General features: G+C 46.7%; 1 protein-coding gene across 2 annotated transcripts in view; it reads right to left on the reverse strand.

The window, feature by feature from the left end:
* The window catches only part of TIMM17B (translocase of inner mitochondrial membrane 17B), a 478,879-nt gene extending 472,848 nt beyond the window's left edge, over positions 1–6,031 (reverse strand). Inside the window, exon 1 of one of the 2 annotated variants that reach the window (XM_069647481.1) lies at positions 5,916–6,011. In XM_069647481.1, coding sequence (XP_069503582.1) covers positions 5,916–5,941 — 26 coding nt within the window. In that variant the 5' untranslated portion in view covers positions 5,942–6,011. Of the gene's footprint in view, positions 1–5,915 lie in introns of both variants that reach the window. The other variant, XM_069647480.1, reaches the window with a different exon arrangement.
* Positions 6,032–15,914: the final 9,883 nt, after the last annotated feature.

Here is a 15,914-nt window from a genome sequence, read left to right on the forward strand (position 1 = left end):
CCAATATGTGAGAGACCCGCACATGGGGATACCAAAGGTGCTACAGATCCTGGAAGAGTATAGGCGCACGTCAGGTGTCAAGGTAAATACAAGTAAGTCGGTTACCTTTCTTTTCAGTTGTACTAACCAATCAGTGGAGGACCTAGTGTTGTACGGGATGCCTACTAAGAATTAGGCCCTGAAATACCTGGGGGTTTGGGTCACCAGGGACCTGAAGGGTTTTTATGAAGCCAACTTCCCCACATTACTTGACAACCTTTTCAAAAGAGCTGGAGATGTTGTCCTCCAAGACACTATCCTGACTGAGCCGGTTTAACACGGTCAAGATTACCCTACTTCTAAAGGCGTGGAACTTAGACCATATGTTACAGATAGAATTGCCTCCAGACCACTTTAGGGTACTGGAGCGAAACATTTCTAGATTCATATGGATGGGGCAAAAACACAGGGTAGCAAGGAAGACTTTGGGGCAGCCAAAGGCGTGGGGAAGGGTGGCGCTTCCAGAAATGTACACATACTAATGTGCGGCACAGTTTCATGCCCTGATCCTGCATCTAACCGAAAACAAGGATAAGCACTAGGAAACCACCTGTTACGACCAGTTGGGGAGTGAAAATGTGCGCCTATGAGAAGGGTGGCCCATATGGTTAGAAAACACCACATAATGGGTCCACTTTGGAAATTGTGGGGAAGAAAACATGAGATGAGGGGGTGACAGCCTAGCCTTCGCCATTGAGGCACATGTGGACACCACCTTTCATAGAGTAGCTTCAGGAACCACTACGGTTTCAGGCTTGGTTTGAAGCAGGGCTGGAAAGGGTGGGACAGTCGGTTACGGGAGGTACCTTTGTCCCTATAGCGAAGCTCGAAGAGGCATTGGGAAAGTTATCAGTGTTCCAATACTTACAGCTTAAGGGGATACTGATGGCTGGGAAACGGAAACAGGTCCTACAGCAGGAGCCGATGGATATGGAGCGAGTAATGAGGGAGACAGCTATGAAAAGGTCTGACCTCCTCTATATAGCAGGCATTATTGCAAAGGGGAGACGTGGACGCAGGGCAGTATCGCAGAAACTGGGAGAAGGACTTGGGTAAAACGTTAGAGGATGGGCAGTGGAGAGCACTACGTACTAATGCGCATAAAACATCAGTAACGTGCCAATTTAAGATGCGTGGGTTGTAACTCCTATACAGGTGGCAATATGACCCCTATAGCCTCTCCAAGATGTTTCCCCAACGTAAACCCATCATGTTGGAGAGGTTGTGGCCAGAGGGCAACGTACTGGCACATGTGGTGGAAGTGCACTACAGTACGTGATTTTTGGAAGGATGTCTTAGGTTGGATCAAGAACCTAGGAGGACATGTGGAACCATTGTTGGTATTATTTGGGGTGGAAGATCTAGAGGGTGAATGGAGGCAGTTGCAGTACATGGCCCACTTCCATCTGTTGGCAGTAAGAGCATGTATTGTTATAGGGTGGAAGAATCTCCATCTGCCTATGGAGAGAACGTGGGCGCTAAAGGCGAGGGAGATATATGAAATGGAAAGTCTGATGAGTATAATACATAATAAACAACCTACAAGGGAGATGGAGTGGAAACTGTTTATACACAAATATGACTCTGCAGCTTCTCTGCCACGAACATACAGGCCTGACCTTTGTAACTGGAGATAGTGGAAAAGAGATCCAAGATAGGGCTTGGACGTTTGTAGTGCTCCCCTTCATTGTCAGCACTGTGCCAGAGTAAAGCGGATGCTCCTATCCAGGAAGATGTATATGAGTTAATGAACTGCCTTTAGATGGCTATGATTGGGGAAATGTTACAAGCTGCCAGGTGGAGGGTTTGCAGTATTATACTTTATGTATAATAAAAAATAAAAACACATTTTAAAAAACTCTAGCTCTTTATTGTGTTTGCTCAAAGACCCTGGTTACTTGGGGGAAGAGTTGGCTATTTGTATGTGCAAAATAATAAAGCATTTTTTTGTTCTTAAACAGGCCGTACAAAACCATGCTGTGAGAAAAGTGTATGACTTAGGCCCAAACCAGATTTCTCATTATCATTCGGAAATGGGCGGCTTATGATTAAAGAGCGGATTCAGTTTAGACGCCTTGCATTATTCTGGAAAATACTGATTGGGGCTTCACCAGAGTGCTTATATGGCTCAACACTACACCCCACCACGCCTTCTCTGATCAAGTGCATAGGATTTACTCGCTGTAGGAAAGTCTCATAAAATTTCCTACGGAAATAGACTTTTGAGTGTTGCAGTCTGCCGACTGTGGAATACACCACCTATCCATATTAGAAAGAGTGCCACTCACCACACTTTATATCCGATAACATTTTTACCTCTCTGTATGTTCCATAATTGGATGAACAGAGCGGGATCACTGGACTAATCTAGGCTTCAATTAGCCATTGTATGTATTGTTCTGTCTGTGTACGTTATTCATTGTGTGTAATCTATTTTTAATAGCGCCTAAAAACAGTTTTTTCCGGTAATTAGTGTACTTCGATACATTTTACTACGCTCCCACCAGACAGAAGGTGTCTTCTTTTTTTAGGGGGTTCTGAGAGACGTATCCAAGATAAACCAGACTCCACCAGCTCCACACGGCTGTGCATAGAAGCATGCTCCCTCCCAGGACAGCTCATGGCTAACACATCATACGCCAAACCACAGGGACATGCTACCAACTACACACCACACAGCCCTGACACAATCTAGCAGCCCAAAAGGGCCCCAACATACACCTGAAGATATTTCAGACAAATCACACTCCAGCCGTATGCCCAATCAAAGCAATAGGCAGCCAGAGGACAAACCCTGCAGCACCTGTGTACAAACTGGGAAAGAAATTGCCGAGCAGAAAAAAAAACTATATATGAGAGACACGGTGTAACAATCTAAGTGAGATAATTTGCAAACTATAAAATGAGTGAAATATTTCTGTAGTTCTGTAAAAACATTAATATCTCAATGGATGATATATTATACATTTTGTGATGCATCATAAACAGACAATGTCATTGAACAAACATGGTGGGTTTATCATAGGCAGCCTTATACGAATATTAATGACACTTGTATTCATGAGTAATATCCTAAACATTGATGGGCACAAGCAGCATAAAACAAATACAAGATCGCAACACGTTAGAAACTAATTGATCGCATTTCAACACTGCCATTCCAAAATGACTTAAGAAATAAAAAGGAACACATCACAACGCTGCCCTTTGATCATTGCAGTAGTTAATGTTAAAGGTATTTGTACAACGCACCGTCACCAACGGAGTTGGTCCCCAAGCGCTCTGGCGGATCTATAAACGAGAAGGTAGGGATGGGTTAGTAAGGTGAAGAGGGAGTAGGATAGTGAGAAGAGTGGTGTTCTGTTGGCAGCTTCAACTCGGTATACACAGGGTGCTGAGCTTAGGTGCAAGTATTGGATAAGTGTCAGTCCTCATGTGTTGTTGGTGCAGGTTATGTGTTGTTGCAGTGTTGTAAAGTGCGTGCGGTTTGTTGTGCAAGAGATGGTTGTGTCTGATTTTTTTAGTAAGATAAGTATGCAGAAAGTTTGAGTTTTTTGGTTAGTGGGTTATGACATTTAAGACTAACATTCAAAATTCTGTCCAAGTTTGGCACCTGCTAACCTTCCCAATTCAATCCGAGTGCGGCACCTGCCAGCCTCCACAATCCCATCCAGATTCGACGCGGGCCAATGTTCACAATTCCATCCAGGTGTTGCACAAGCTAACATTCACAATCCTATCTAGACGTGACTCAGGCCAAAGTTCAGAGTTCCATCCAAGTGTGGCAATGCCAACACACAAAATCCCATCTAGATATGGCACATGCTAACATACAAAATCCTATCTAGATGTGGCGCATGCCAAAGTTCAGAATTCCATCCAGGTGTGGCGCATGCTAACATACAGAATACCATCTAGATGTGAAGCAGGCTAAAGTTCAGAACTCCATCTAATTGTGGCGCATGCCAACATACAGAATACCATCTAGATGTGAAGCAGGCTAAAGTTCAGAATTCCGTATAAGTGTTACGCATGCTAAGATTGTTACACCTGTCTAAATGTGACGCAGGCTAATCTTCATGGTTCTCGCTGGGTGTGGCACTAGTTAACATTAGCAGTACGGTAGTGTGTAGAGCATGGCAGCATTTACAGTCCAGCCATAGGTAGATTTAGGCTGGTTGTCACATATCTCTCCAAGTGTGCATGGTGTAGGTCTATGGCAGGCCACGATTATGGAAAGGAAAGGTAGAGTGGCGGGGGCTTTCTGGAGTAGAGTAATTGCTCTACACCCTACCCATGCCACACTTGCCACACTTACAGTTTTTGTTGGTGTCTGTTCACCGCTGGCTTCCCCTGCTGACACCTGCAGACACATCTTGGAGCCGCCAATGTAGGAGCCGCCCTTGGCCTTGCAGCCCTTTCGCTGCATGAGACTAACGTTTGATCCTTTTTCCATTTCTTACGAACTTGAAAGCAATGTGGCCATTTGTAACAAGAGAATAGCAGTGTTCTGTTCCTATCAGGACGCAAGTGAACACTTGCTTTTCAACATGCAGTGGATTTGAACACGGGCAAGCATGAAGATTTTTTAAAAAGATGGATCATCAATGAGGTTTGTAATACAACCTGAACTCTCTTGGTTCCAAATAGTTAGGAAACTGATCAAATTGCGGAATATTATAAAATAAATACTATTCTAATTTACAGAATATATCGAATACAACTTTGAAGAAAATAGGAGCAACTAAACATTTCAACATTAATAAGCATTTAAAGTCAATAAGACGTATACTGTACAGTATTTTAAATCAATTTAATAAATGGTCTATATACAATAATACACTTACAACAAACACCTAGAAGATTGCAGAGGTTCATTTAAGTATTAATTAAGACCAATATTCAAGTCAAGATAGAAATAAAAGAAATGTTGCAGGATTAAAAAGAACTATCATTGTGCTCCATTTAATGACAATACGCAATTGTATGTAAATATCTCAATTTTATGTATATGTGATTTCACATAATATTAGAAAATATAATAAAAACCTGAAAAAGCTATCTTATTTTAACTCGTAGTGGATATGCAGTGAAACATGCGTTGGCCAGGGTAGAATCTCTACATTTAAAGTTATGCTAAGATGTGTTCTCAAGCGACACGCAGGGGTAGGTAACTGCCTTACTGAGATACAGGTTTCCAGGATCACAGGTAAGTACAATAGGATTCAAAATGGACCCAGAGGGTGCCCGTGGATGTCTCAACAGCTCACCTCCTAATGCCACTCAAGGAACATTACACACAAACACCCCCTCAATATTCCATAGGCCGGCATTCCATCAACATTCTCAATTTATCACCCAAGCTCACAGCATAGAGAAAGGAAGCACAGCAAAGCATAACCATTTTTATCAATGTAAACAAGGACCTGTTTTAACGAATTCACTTTCTACCACTTCAGCTGGGGCAAGTGGGTGCGGTGGTGGGGGGTTTCTCGTTTACGCTGGGAATTGAAGACATTACAAAAAAGCCTGGGCTGGGAGTTTTATTGCTGAATTATAATTGCCAGCTTCAAAACGCCAGTTTCTAATAGTCTCAAATCCTTTGTGGTATGCGACCCACCAATTCTCGCGCATCTCAGTTGAAAATGCAGTTAACCTGTTGCCACCCGCCCATCAAATCACAATTGAATGACAAGACGTCTACAATTATGCATTTACTATTTCACTAGTCTTTCTACACCGGCAGTTACACACATCAACAAATTCCTCCTCCAGTGATTTCAAAACGGGAATACAAGCCCCCGACTTTATACTAAGAAAAGGGGAACGGCAGTCACGCTTCACCACCCCTCTTTCCCTCATTGGAGGATAATTACCAGGGCTCTCTGGCATATTCTTCCATTTTGAAATCCCATCAGGCTACGCTGGTTTGGGAAGAGAACCTTGACCTCGCGCTCCCTCCACTATCACGTGACACGTAAACAACTTTCATCACTTGATCTACGAAAACGAAATAATATGTCAGTGGCTCGGGGAACACGGCGGCCATCTTTAAACGAGTACAATTTTGCAACTGAACTTCAAAAAGAAACAAACAATGGAATAGTTTTCTTTTTCGGTCCAAATTTTTCTATGTATTATGACACAATGCTAATAATGTTCTAAAACGCTGTTCGGAAGTTAAGAAAAGAAATGGTTTAAAGAATGGCCAGTGCCTAGAATCGGAATACAATTAGAATGAGAGCAGTTCTGTTGTGCTTCACGAAAGATAGGGGAAACGGGCATACAAATATATTCATGCTGGTTGTTCCCATGTGTGTCCATGCAGGCTGCATCAATATATGGCATTATTACCATGTACAGACTCCCAGCCAGTAAAAATGCCATGCCACAGAAAGTGTTGTATTGCGGTGGGGGAATCCCTGGCCCCCAGCGTTGTGCTCCATGAGCCCCAGGCCTCCCTCCTCTTCACAGACTCACACGGAGATGAAGTGCTCTGCTCGGGCTCCCCCGGTCTCAAATGCCGCAGCCAGAAACGCCCCCCTTATTAATAGGGCACGCGGCGGCGTGCAACATCACGCCGCTGCGTGCATTCCCTTAAAGGGACAGCACCACACTCCTCCTTTTTCATGAGGACAAATAAACAAGACAATAACACACTACATAACGTCAATAACATTTTTAACACACTAACACCCTTAACCCAAATAACTAACTTCCCAATGAGCCGTCGGGCTCCTTCATGTGTCTAATACAAAGTCACTGAAACAAGCAGGTTTCCCTCGCCCTGTCCTCAGGGGGTACCTCCTGCCCGCCTTGGAGTTGGGGGTCACACTGTCGGCTGACGTCCTCACCGGGGATCGAGGACGGGGCTCGGCACCCCGTCCCTCGTCGGGTATGTCGACATAGTCCCATAGCTCTCAACCATTTGTGTCACAAAGGCGGGTGAAAACACCTGATTTTAATTTTGGCAGGTGAGGGGCCCATTGAAACGAATGGGCGTGCTGGAGGCTTGGCGGATGAGTCAGCTCTTTGCAAGGCGGGTGACACCTGCCAAAAGCGTGTGAGTTGAGAGCTATGCAGTCCTGGTCTGCTGGCGCCTCAGGCCTGGGCTCCCCCAGCTTCTTGAAGAAACTAACGTTCCGGGTGACTGAGGCTCGGCCGTCTGACGCAGTCACCATGGACCCCTTGACTGCTATCACGTCAAGCGTCTCAGGTTCATAAGTTAGTGACAGTTTCCCGCGGGGGTGCATGTTCCTTATCAGGACCTCAACCCCGGGCACGAGTTGTTGTTGTAGACCTCTCCTCTCATTCTCTTGTGCAGTTCTTAGTTGCCGCTCCAGCTCCACCTGTTGCATGTCGATGACCGCCGGCTCCTTCTCCCCCACTTCGGGTAGCAGCCCTCTCGGGCACCGCTTGAAAAGAGCTTCGGCAGGGGCCACTACCATTGAGGTGTGCAGGGTTGTTCTGTACACCCTCAGGAATTGGTAGAGCGCCCTCTCCAGACTCTGTCCTTGCCCTTGCGCGATTCGAAAGACCTTGTTTAGCGTGCATATCATCCTTTCTGCCTCTCCATTGGCCCGTGGCCACAGGGCTGTAACCTTCCTATGGTGCACCCCATATCCTTCCAATAGGGCCGCAAACCGTTCTCCATGAAATGGATCCCCATTGTCCAAACAGAGTACTGTGGGGAGACCATGGGCTGTGAACACCTTTTCCACCGCAACCACCACATGCTCGAAGGCCACCGACTGGATGAACTCCAGCTCCAGGTATCTGGAGTACTCATCCACGACCACCAGGAAGTGGGTCCCCTGCGATGTGGATCCAAAATCAGCATGGATCACCTCCCAGGGTCTCGTGCCGCGTGGCATGGCCTCTATGGCCGGCTCCCTCTGGGCAGGCGACGCTGCCTGACACCACACACATGATGCGACATAGTCGTCCACTCATTTTTCTAGCTCGGGGAACCAGACCTTGAGGCGTAGTCAGGCTTTGGTCTTCGCAGCCCCGTGATGGCCTTGGTGTGCCAGGCCTATCACCTCCTGTACTTTCACCTGCAGGACCACGATCCGGTCACCTCTGAGCAGCAGTCCTTTTTCTGAGAATGACAGCTCCTCTCGTACTTTCCACAGCTGCTCGAGGTCTGTTTTCGCTTCCTGTGTGCGCCCAGCCAGCGACTCCAGGACACTCTTCCATGACCCCTGCTGCAGGGCCGCCTTTAGTATGCAGAAGCACTCATCGTTAGCTGCTGCGGCCTCCAGATCTTCCACCGATAAGGCATTTGGAGTGCCCGCTTCGACCACCAGCTGAATATGGTCACTGGCCTCTTCCGCACAGTTGTCCGCTTCTCCATCCTGGTGACTCCTCGGATGGCGAGAGAGCTAGTCGGCCACGTTGTTCGCACCTGGCCGATACACTAACGAGACCCCGTATTCCAACAGGGCCAGCATCCACCTCTCAATCCTCGTCGGTGGGTTAGACGATGAGCCTGCCAGGAACGGCAGTAGGGCTTGTGGTCAGTCACCACAGTCACCAGCCTTCCCAGGATGTAAAGCCGGAAGGGTCTGCACCCCCATAGGACCACCAGCGCTTCTCGCTCTATCTGCGAGTATTGCTGTTCGGTGCCTTGCTGGCATGGGCCACGGGGCGAATGCACAAGTCTTGCCCCACGTGCGTCAGAACCGCTTTGAGGCCAAACGGGCTGGCATCCACAACAATCTCAGACTGAAGGGCCGGGTCGGAAAAGGCCATCGTGTCTTCCTCAGTGAGGGTGCTTTTAATGTCCTCGAACGCCGCCTGTTCCAACGGACGCCACTGCCACGCCATTTCCTTCTTGGTGAGAGCCCGTAGTGGCTCTGACCTGGATGCAAGGTTTCTGATAAACCGGCCACAGTAGGTGACCATCCCCAGGAAGATTCTCACTTCAGACACATTCTCGGGTGGTTTTGCGTCCTTGATGTCCTTCACCTTCCTGGGGTCTAGAGACACTCCTCCCTCCTTGAACATGAATCCAAAGAATTCTATGCTTGTCCTCAGGAATTCACATTTTTTGCGGTGGAGTGTTAGGCCCAGTGACTGAATAATCTCGAGGGTCTTTGCCAGTCTCTGTAGATGGTCCACCTCTGACTTGGCGAACACCAGGATGTCGTCACTGATGTTGAGGACACCCTCTGGGTCTGCCAGCGCCCCCCTGATAATGTTTTGGAATACCTCTGCTGCGAAGGAGACCCCGAAGCTGAGTCGCTTATACCGGTACAGACCCTGGTGGGTCGTGAAAGTCGTGATGTACCTCGACTCTGGATGCAGAAGGACTTGGTGGTAACCCGCCCTCAGGTCGAGCTTCGAAAAGAAGCGAGCTCTCTGCAGCTCTGCGATAATGTCATCAATCGTGGAAGTGAGATGGCATTCCCTCCTGATGACTTTGTTAGGAAGCCTCATGTCCACGCAGATTCTCACTGAATCAGGCTGCTTAGGTTTCCTGGCAACAACAATTGGGGACACCAAGGGTGTCGTACCTTCAACCTCCTCCATGATGTCAAGGTTCACCAGATTGTCTAGTTCCTTGTCCACCTGTTCCCTCAGATGGAATGGCACCCTGCGGTGTTTGAGGGCAATTGGCTGCACCAACTCATTGAGGTGGAGTCGTACCAGTTCCCCAACCATGCGGCCAATCCCTTGGAAGAGGCCTGTGTACTTGTCCAGGAGCGTTTGTATATCCTCCACATACACGGAGTATGCGAAGCACACCAGTCCGAGGGCTTCCGCCAACGCACAGCTCAGTAGGGTGTTGGTGCTAACTGGGGTGATGAAAAACCAGGCCTTAATTTCAGAACTTCCATGCCCTACCCGAGCCACAAATGCTCCATCCAGGGGAATAGGATATGATCCCCCAAATGTGAAAAAGCACGCTTTCGGGTTTGACAGTCTGGGGCGGCAGGGCATGGCATCATAATGCTGACAGGCCATAAAGTTGACCGAGGCCCTGTGTCCACCAGCACCGACACTGGAGAGTCATTCACAGCCACAATACATCTTGGCTGTCTTCGGCCCTTGAACTGGAGGGCATCAATGCTTGATACAAAGAAGATATTCTCTTTTTCCTCCTCCTCTTCACGAGGTTGGGCAGTTTCCTCCCCCTGATCCACTTGGACCACGTTTGGTGGGCGAGATTGTCTGAAAAACCCAGATCGGACTGGGCCCCTCGGCACCATCACTGGCAGGGACGCTCTGCACACCCTCTGTAAAAGAGGACGAGATATCCACCGACAGGCCCATAGGTCAGTGCTCACCCTCTAGTACCTGTAAAACAAGATAGCTGCACCATGTGAGGGATGGGGTTGCAGGATTCACTTACTCCAACACGACTCAATAATGAGGACTCAGTAAGTTGGCAAAGGGAAGTCAGTTTAATGACAAGTACATCAAACAGGGAAGCAGTTGAGAATCAGCATTGTTGTCACCACCTGTCTCGCTCCGACTTCCTCGAACTTCAGTTGAACAGCAACGTTTATGCATAAAACACATCATCATTGCAGTCTAATTCTACAAAAAACTCGACATGCAATATAATTGGTTAGGAAAGGTAACTTAAGTATAGGTGCTATATCTGTATATGATAATAGAGCATGTGGATTGGATAATTCTTATTGGGTGGGCATCTACGCCCCTCCCTATACATCACACATGATAGACGTCACTACAAGTACGACGTCTCATTGGTTCTACGATATATAGGACCCTAGATAACTTGGTCCATTGTGATTGGGCAGGTTACACCCCTAAACATAAATTTCCATTTTTAATTCGCAGCATGCAGAATGGACACCCAGGTGCCTGGTGTCCCAAGTTTGACCCTGCCTCCCTTCCATCAATCAGTATCTTGAGGCTATGTGTCAATTAGTTGGCTGGGCATGGCCTCAAAACTGTAGCCTCTTATCTAGAGAAGTTATGGCACCCTTGGATCTGGGTGATATGAGACGTTGGTAATTCTTTGCGCCTGTCTTGGTCACATGTCTGTTCACCGTGAATCTGCTTCAGTTTCCAGGTTTTAGTGTATTTAATTCTGTTTTCGGCCTCGCCACCTGCATGGGCCTCCCTTATCTTGACCTTCACGGGGCAGGCTGGTATGCTCTGAAGTTTCGATTCCTGTTAGCTGACGCTCTCCTCCCTTTCTCTTGTTGACCTCAATTTCCCAGGCATGAGCTGCTCTTTGTTGAGTTTCAATTCCGCTCCTTCTCATGGCTTTGGCTGGGATATGAACCCAGGCCTGTTAGGCCTCTGGCCGCCTGGGCATACTTCTGCTTTTACAAAATGGAGTCTCACTTGTATAGCGCACCTTATTGAGGTAGATATAGTTGGCGCTTGCCGCTCTATTCTTCTACTAAGCATTGCAAGCAGTATCGTTTCTTAGCGTCTTGTGTTCCAAGCCTATTTACACGTGTTTAACTGGTTGGTCACTTCCATTTTGTCTCATAGCAACGTTTCCTCACGTTTTAACATTGTCTCTTTCCTGTGTCCATTACATCTATTTTCATAGCTACTCGCACTGGCGTGCTATCTTCGATAGCTGCTTTCGTTCATTTGCGAGTCTGTCCAGGCCCTTGTGTCATTTCCGCTGGCCTTCCATTACAGCTCTTTGGGTCTCTTCATGGACCGTCTGTAGGTACTCTTCATTTCGTCTCAGCGGCTGGTACGGCTGTCTGATAGGGTACCGTGCGGCCCAGGGCTGTCTGGTTATGGGCGCTTCTACCGGTATGGATCTTCTGATGTACACTGGGCAGAGTCCCAGTGCAGTTCTTTGTTGGTTCATCTGCTCCTCATACGTCACATACCTTGGCGAGTCCGTTCCTGGTACCTCGAAATGAGGGGCAGGGGTGCAGGCCATGTGTGGGACCTCCTCTACACTCCCCCCTCTGGTCGGTTCATCGACCACTTCTGCGAACTCTTTTGCATTTATTTCCTTTGATTCTTCTGTGTTATGTTCATCGACTTCAGGGTTTGTACATGATGGTGTGAATGTGTGAGTCTTTGGAGTCCATATTTTTATCACCCCTTTCAAACACCCTGCTGTTTTCACGTGTTCGTCTTTGTTCCATGTCGTTAGCTGACATTGTCCATTTGGACTGCAGTAGATCCATTTTCCTTCATACCTTCTTTGTTTCTTAGGATATGTGAACCTTGTTCCTTCTGGCGCAAATATGCTGGCCTTCACAATGTCTCTTATTTCTTCATCAGTCAGGTCTCTGGGTTTCCATCCTGGTTCAACATCAACCATTATTTTCATCCCTATGGCTTTCTTTGCAGTTTTCTGGCACTGTGTAATGATTATCTTGATAACACAGATTCCTAGCAGTACCATTGCAAGTAGGGCTCCTAGAAACAGAAACTTGAATATGTCTGCCATCCATTGTGGGACCCATGAGAACAGGGCTCCAAACCAGCTGTCATCATCCACTTCATCACTTTCATCGATCATCTGGTTTTTCAAGTTTGTCAACATACTTATGGCCTCTGTTAGGGTTCCATTTTCTTCATCGTGCGATGATATAAATGTGCAACATGATTCTCCGATTTTTGCACAAACACCTCCATCCATTGCTGTGATCATGTCTAGTACATATCTGTTCTGGAGGGTCATCATTCTGATTGCTCTTAGTTCTTCTTTGATCGCGTTAAATCCCTTTATAGTAGAGTTGATGGTCTGCAATAACTCCCATCTGGTTATCTGCAACCATTTAGCATTCACTCCAATTTGGACATGGGGCAGGAGTAGTGCTGTGAATACTGTTGAGGTGGGGCTAAACAGTCTGTGCTCGTATGGGATTGCATGGAATGCTTCTTCTGATTTGGTAGAAAAGTCATTTTCTCTCTTCATTCTGGATACCAGTTCCACAGATCTCCTTCTCCTTAGATGAGCATCTGCTTTCGGGAAACTGTCCAACTTCAGGTCATTCTTAGGGATCACTAGTGCAGGAACGTCTACGTTCACCAGTGTGCAAATGCCTCCCCAATTTTTCGGCAGCCTTATGTATGGCTTGGATCCACACGCCCAGTAATGGTCCATAATAACTGCGGTCCCTTGCGTCATTCCTGGGGCTTCAAAGATTCGTCCGCAGTTTAGATTTTCTCCCATCTTCCTTGTGCCATTGTTTCTGAAGCATAGTTTTGGGCTCTCCAGTGGCACTATCTGCAGGGGTCCCCCTCTATCCTCGACCCATGTTAGTAACTTTACTAGCTTTGGCCATAGGGTTTGCACAGTTTTTGAGAGTTTTCTATTGCTTCCTTGCAGGCTTCAAGGACCATCCAAGCTTGGCAGACCACTACTCCTTCGTCCCATCCATTTGGGGAAACCACTGTTCCCCAGATCTGCATTTGGCCTCTGTCTTCCAAATTTGTGCCTCTTCTGCAGTTTTTCCTTGAATGTTCAGTCTCGAGTTTGTTGCCCATCGTGTTCCTGATCCTTTGACGTCAGGATTCTCGTATCTGATCATGTGATTCCTGGTGTGCGCCCTGTTTCTTGTTTTAATGTCCTGGACGTAGCCATCTTCATCTGGGTAGTCCTTTTTGGTGTCCCATATCAGTGATGCGTCTCTTCCCATAAATTGTCCTTTGGTGTTGCACATTGCTACGTGTGACATACAGTGTGCTATGGGGACATCAATTTCTATAGCCACGAAGATCTTGGATTTTCCCATGTTGTATGGTAGGAGCGCGCAGACGAAGCATTCTCCTTCTGATTGCCTTCGTCCTACTTCCTTCATGTGTTGATACCATATGTTGTTCCCGAGATGGGCTGTGTTGTCCAGGTAATCATTGAGTTCATTGTTGTCTTCATGTGGGTTTCTCTTGATCCTCAATGTTCTTTTGTAGTTAGCTATAACCATGTCTCTAAATGCGTCTACATGACTCTTTCTTGCCGGAGGATTCTTGGGCATGCTTGTTAGTGGAGCGTGTTTCATTACCTGTATCGCTGTGGTAGGAGAAGGTTTTGCGTTTCTTTTCCTTTCCTTTTGTAATCTTTCGTAGATGTTCTCTAACTGCCGTTGGCTCACCAACTCCCCAATGCGTGGCTGTGTCGTAGGTCTGGTGCTTGTTCCTTGCGTCTGAGCTGGCGTGCTTACTGTTATAGTCTCTGTAGTTCTAGTTTTCAGTTCCTCATGCAGTTTCTTTGCTCTGACTATGATTGGGAACAAATAATCTATCAGCGCTTGTGTTTTCTCTGTGAGTTCCTTTGTGGCTACTTCTGTTCTTTTGAGGGATTTTGCTATGCTCTCTCCCTTTGGTTTCTTACTTGGCTCCTCTTGGTTACTTCCACTATTTTCTGGAGCTGTTCGTTCTGTAGGCAGTTTCCCTTTCCCTGTTGCCCTTATGTGAGGCCCTGTTGCCATTGACACTTGCCCTTGTTTGTGTGTGTTCAGTGTGCGTGGGTGTGCAGTGGTCAGTGCTACATTTTCATTCTCTCCGTGCTGACCCTGTCTCTAGCCTTTTTCTTCATTCATTACCTCAAGTGTGTATGAATCACTGCTAATTACATTTATTTTTATCTCGTTTATTTTACCATCAGCTTTTCTGGGGACTGGGATCACTATATAGGGTCTGGGTGCTTTCGTAGGCCCCAGACGTTTGTTATCTGGTGGATGCAGTGAAATTGGGACGCTTCGTGCACCAATAAAGAAAGCAGCTCTGATAGTCAACGACAGAAAGACAATGATAATTACTAAGCATATACGCATGATAGACGTGTAGGACATCTGGCAGCATTTCCTCCCAGGGAAGTGGGGGCGCCCCTCTGCTGGCGGTAAAACTAAGTTAATGTTCTGGGCCCCCATTTCGAACAAGTCCATAGTCAGTTATTTATTCCTTCTCTTGCTCTGATCTCGTAGCTCAAGAGTTCATTACTACTTAACGTGACAAGTGCTGCTTTTCAAGTGTGCCCCCTCTTGCGGGTGATGTCAGCAATCTCTGAGTATGCAGTACAGTTCCTTTTGCTATACTATGGAAAAAGGGTTAGACTAGCATCAACAGGTGCATCACATTCATAATGCATATCTATAGTAGGTAAAGTCCCAGTGCACTCCTTGAATTTGCCTTGGTACTGAGGACAAGCTGGAACCTGTTCAATGCGAAGGAATGAAAAGACGGAACTGCCAAAAATCATACAAAAATAAAATGACGTAAAAATAAAAACAAAAATAAAAATAAAAGTGAACATGGAAAAAATAAGAATCAAAATAAGGAAAAATAGAGGAAAAAGTAAAAAGGAAAAATAAGATGGTGAACTTTCTTGTTTCTGCTCTTTTCGATCTGTCCTTCGGCGGAAAATATGGCACTGTGTCTCTTTCTCTCGGTCTGTCCCACAGTGGAAAGATAAGCACTGTCTCTGTTTCCTCGATCTGTCCCACGGTGGTAAGTCTCACTGGAACCTCCTTAGGTATTGTTGCTGGAAGTTAGATAGCTCCACCTGGAGCATTATGCCGTGGAGGAGTGTGCCCATGTGTGAGATGTTGGCTGGATCTCTAAGGAAGGTGATGATGTCAACATCTGCAGGCCTCCCCACCATTTCCAGATAGTCTGTGACTAGTCTAAGCAGGATGTTGTGCGCCAGCCGGGTGTCCTCGGGTGATAGGGACATTTGTCCTGTTTGGCGGGGTCCTGGTCATGAGCTTTCCTTTTGATTCGCACAGTCTCTGCGCCTTCCTGTTTTGTGGACTACCACAAGGTGCTTTAGTTTAGTTCACAGCTGGTTCAACTGAGCTAGGTTTCTTGGGTCTCTGATGAAAGTACGTGTGTCAGTTGTTCTCCCGATGAGTCCTGGACATTTCTCGATTATTTGAAAGAACAAAGTGAATGTGAGTTCATCAATGTCTACCAGC

Source organism: Ambystoma mexicanum, chromosome 2q (genome assembly GCF_040938575.1).
Source record: "Ambystoma mexicanum isolate Mex_15411 chromosome 2q, UKY_AmexF1_1, whole genome shotgun sequence".
Taxonomy (NCBI): Eukaryota; Metazoa; Chordata; class Amphibia; order Caudata; family Ambystomatidae; genus Ambystoma; species Ambystoma mexicanum.